We start from the raw sequence: 4,105 nt of genomic DNA on the forward strand, positions 1-4,105 counted from the left end.
GGGGGGGAGGGGAGAGGGGTGGAGGCAGAGCTCAGGCAATGATGTGAGCAATGGGGAGCAGCTATAAATACAGATGAAGCTCTTGCTGTGTGACCCAATTCCTAATTTTCATGGAAGACAATTTTTCCACAGTGGGGGGTGGAGTAGGAAGGGGAAGAGCAGAGCTCAGGTGGTGATGCGTGGCCCAAGGGTTGGGGATCGCAGGTATAGCAGGTACTTTATTGATTAATTTTCTAATAAAGTTTCACTATCAAATTTGGTATACATATGAATAGGAAAAACATTCAGACTAAAAATTTACAAACTACTTTTACATTTTGCTTTTAAAAAGCTTGTAGCAGCTTAAGGGAAATGGCACCTTTATGAAAATTTTCAATGATAAGAATATTTTTATATATGGTTTCAATTCTGTAAGTGAGAGTTGTTTAAAACCACATGACCAAAGAAAGTATAAGAGAAATTCAGCTATATTTGTCTTTTGCTGTTTGGTGGCTGTCTGGGGGAGAGAGGTGGTTTCCTAGAGGAATAGTTCTGGAGAAATGCCATAGCCAAGGGGGAAGAATGTATGAAGTGACAATATTCTAAAGGGTATCTGGGAGCCTGATTGAAGTCCTAGTATAATAACTGATATTCATAATATCATGATTGTATTTCATTGTTCCCTGGAGTTATCTGTCGAATGCCAGTGGAACACTGGCCAGGGAGCTTATAAATACTGAGCATTTCTTTCTTTTCTCTCTCAAGACAGTCATCCTCTAGTGGGCAGATCAGGGTACAAATTATTTTATGTGATCTTGTTCCATCTCTTTAGATCCTTTTTGCAGACTGAGCTGAAACAAATATCTTCCTCAGAACAGAACCATAGGATTAGCTTATATTTGATTTACTGAGAATCTAGAGTTTCTTCTCTTGCCTTTTTGCATTTGAAGCCCATTCCTGCTTTGAGTGCTGGAGAGCTGCCTGAGGTTGGGAAACATTAAAAAATTAAAAATGGTGGCCATTCTCTCTTTAGAGTGGAGTCTTGGTATAATTTTCCAGATTGGTTACTCTATTTATGTCTCTTAGGCCTTTGGCTGATTGATCACGCAGAGATTTGTCATATTTCCTGCTTCTTTGAATCAGATGTGGACATAGCAACTAAAAATAAACATGATGTGGATATTAGAGAACCAGGGACCTTCTTTGCCTATGGAGCTCAGATACTTCCTTGCTGTTGCTAAGATGTTTTCTGGCTTTAGCATAGCATCAATCATTGGAAGTGCAGCTGTGTTTTTGGAATAGAGAGTTGATGGAAGCACAAGGGCACACTGATGAGTATTATCCTGAACAATGGATACAGATGCAAATTATTATGCATAATCCATAATATTGTCCTCATTTTTGTAGGTCTTTATGCTATATGATTGTGTGTGATTTGCTGTGCTGAGAACTAGAAGGGTGCCAAAGCATCATTTCCATTTTCAAGACTAGAGGGGTGCCAAAGCATCATTTCCATTTTCAAGATAGTTTTGTCAGAAATTTGAAAGATAAGTAAATATACCAGACTGTTGCATTTCAGCTCTTTGCATCAGTGTGAGTGGCGAATGGTTTTGACAGTAGAATTTGGCTGAGCATTAGATTGATTGCTCTGACTTGGTATCATTTTCCTTATTCCATTATGAAAAGACAACTATAGATTGAGTTTGAAAATCCCTTAAAATATATATAGGATGAGAAACTTCTACCCGGTAAGTTTGCCCCGGGAATGAAGGACCTTTCTGTAGGGCACTGGTCAAGAACCAGCTTGCCTGGGTTCGAACCCTGGCTCTGCCACAGATGAGCTGTGTGATATTGGAGACGTTACTTAGCTCCTTCATGTCTGTCTCCACAGCTGTAAAGGGAGCATAATGATAGTTTTACCTTACAGAGTTGTGAGGATTAAATGAGTTGATTTGATCCTTAATGCTGTGCCTGGCATGTTTAAGTGCTATGTAAATTTTACCTGCTACCATTTGTCACTTGTTATTATATTTATACAATGTCACATCCTTTTCCTTGGTTGTTGGACTAAAGGATAAAGTGAGAGATCAGTCTCAAACCTCAATTTGTTCTGCAATGATTTGGCAACACTGAAAAATGTTAAGCCAGAATACCTTGGTTAAACTGTAGCATTTTTCTATCATGACATTATTATAGGAGTCCTCATTGTGTCTAAATCAAAATTTAATCTATATTTAGTACTCTGGAATTTTTCCTCAAAAATGATTCATCTTTTGGCCATTGAGTTCCCCTTTTTGCAGTTTTTAAATAAAATCTCACTTGAGCCTCTCTGATTTCTGGTCCTAAAGAATTGCCTCTGCCTCGCTTTATGATGTCAAAGAATGATGGTGAGATACGATTTGGAAACCCAGCTGAGCTGCATGGAACTAAGGTTCAGATTCCATATTTAACCACGGAAAAAAATTCCTTCAAAAGAATGGACGATGAGGATAAACAGGTAAACAGTCTGATCAGGCATGCTCATTTGATTCTGACCATGAAACCTTATGTAGCAGGGCCTCATATCTGCTGTTAAGCTTCCAGCAAATCTCACCATCTGAAACACAATTACAGACTTGGTAGTGAGCCAGTAAAGTTTCCTCTTAGCAGGAAAAGGGGGCTGATGTATAGGAATGTATAGTCTCTATGTATAGGAATTACCACGAGCCACCCACGGGCCCTTTGGAGCTTGCTTTAAAGTAGGATCATGTCTAAAAAGCTGCTGATTTAATGTACTTATTTGATTTCTCTAGGTCAGTGGTTTTCTAAATTGGTTCTTTGAAATGTAACTTCTGGGAATTTTTAATAGGTCCTCTCCTCCAAAAAGAAGTCTGGAGAAAAGATTTCTCTGGTTAAATATGTTTGAAGAATGCTGCTTCATATCCCATTATTGGGGGAGAGACTAAATCCTCAGTCTTTGAAATTCATAGAGCACATTAGCACAGTAAAGGCCCTGAGAAGTTCTGTAGCAGGGGACCCAGAGATCTGTGTTTTGTAAACTTCTTTCCCTGGGGAATCCTTTCTTGGGGAACATATTTGGAATGCCATCTTGGGAAATGCTGCCATTACCCATTTAGCAGGTTTGGAACCAGAATAGGGAGGGTGGGTTTTTAAAATTAGACTACTAATTACAGTAGTCAGATGGTAATTGGTAGAGACAAAAGTGTAAAATCCTGGAAGAATGGGCCTATCAGGAAGAGGTCTACACATTAGTAACCCCTGAAGATATCCAGGTACAGCTCTTACTTCTAATAAAGATACTGCAGAGAAGTCAAATTATATTTGACACAGTGACTTCTATAAGATACACATTTGTTGTATTTTAAGAAGAACTAAATCAAAATATTTTTAAAATGCAATGAATAGGAGAGGATTATGTTGGAAAACTAACTTATATACCTCACCCTGATGATGCTGGATATATGAGGTGTTGCTTTAGAAGTTTCATATTTATAGTTAAGGGAGGTATAGCACATCCTGTTAAACAATTCCATGTGCTGTTGCTTTCATAATTCTGACTCATTTTAAGCCAGTTCTTTAGGGATATATTAAAAAGGGGAGGTTATAGGAATTTTCAGTCAGTATTCTTTGGCATGTTTTCCTATCAGCATTTGGAGATGCATGAGGATCCGCTGTCCCGTGGTGGTTGATGCCTTGGGAAATTTCTAGGCCCAGTCCCTGGCTGTGTGAATGAGGACACATCCTTTCACTTTAGGCTGAGTTTATGCTAGGCCAACCCAATCTATGTGTGTGATCTCACTCTTCAGAGCAAATATATTTTCATTTTTCTTGACGAAGAGTATTTGATCAGTATCTCAGATTACATATTTCTCTTTAGACTAAGGGAGCCCATATAGTCTCTATTTTGCTAAAAACACTGTTTCCTTGTTAGTTGGGTCCTCCAAAGTTACCAGTCTACTGGTAGTGTTTAAAAATAGGAGACCCAGCAGCAGGTAAGGTTGTGTGAACTAAAGTAAAATCTTGAGACTCACCCCCCACTGGCTGACTGAATGGACCCCCTCATGGCCAAAGGAATATCCTAAAACTAAATTGCCTGCCACCAGGAGGGAGTTCAGACATGCCTCAT

The 4,105-nt window shown here is 38.9% G+C and overlaps 1 protein-coding gene across 2 annotated transcripts in view; it reads left to right on the forward strand.

Annotated features, from left to right (window-relative positions):
- The window catches only part of REPS2 (RALBP1 associated Eps domain containing 2), a 213,224-nt gene that overhangs the window by 71,272 nt on the left and 137,847 nt on the right, over positions 1-4,105 (forward strand). For both annotated transcript variants that reach the window (XM_012656630.1, XM_012656629.1), the window contains one exon: positions 2,328-2,476. In XM_012656630.1, coding sequence (XP_012512084.1) covers positions 2,348-2,476 — 129 coding nt within the window. In that variant the 5' untranslated portion in view covers positions 2,328-2,347. The remainder of the gene's footprint in view (positions 1-2,327; positions 2,477-4,105) is intronic.

The sequence above is a fragment of the Propithecus coquereli genome, unplaced genomic scaffold (assembly GCF_000956105.1).
Source record: "Propithecus coquereli isolate 6110/MARCELLA unplaced genomic scaffold, Pcoq_1.0 Scaffold513, whole genome shotgun sequence".
NCBI classification, from domain to species: domain Eukaryota; kingdom Metazoa; phylum Chordata; class Mammalia; order Primates; family Indriidae; genus Propithecus; species Propithecus coquereli.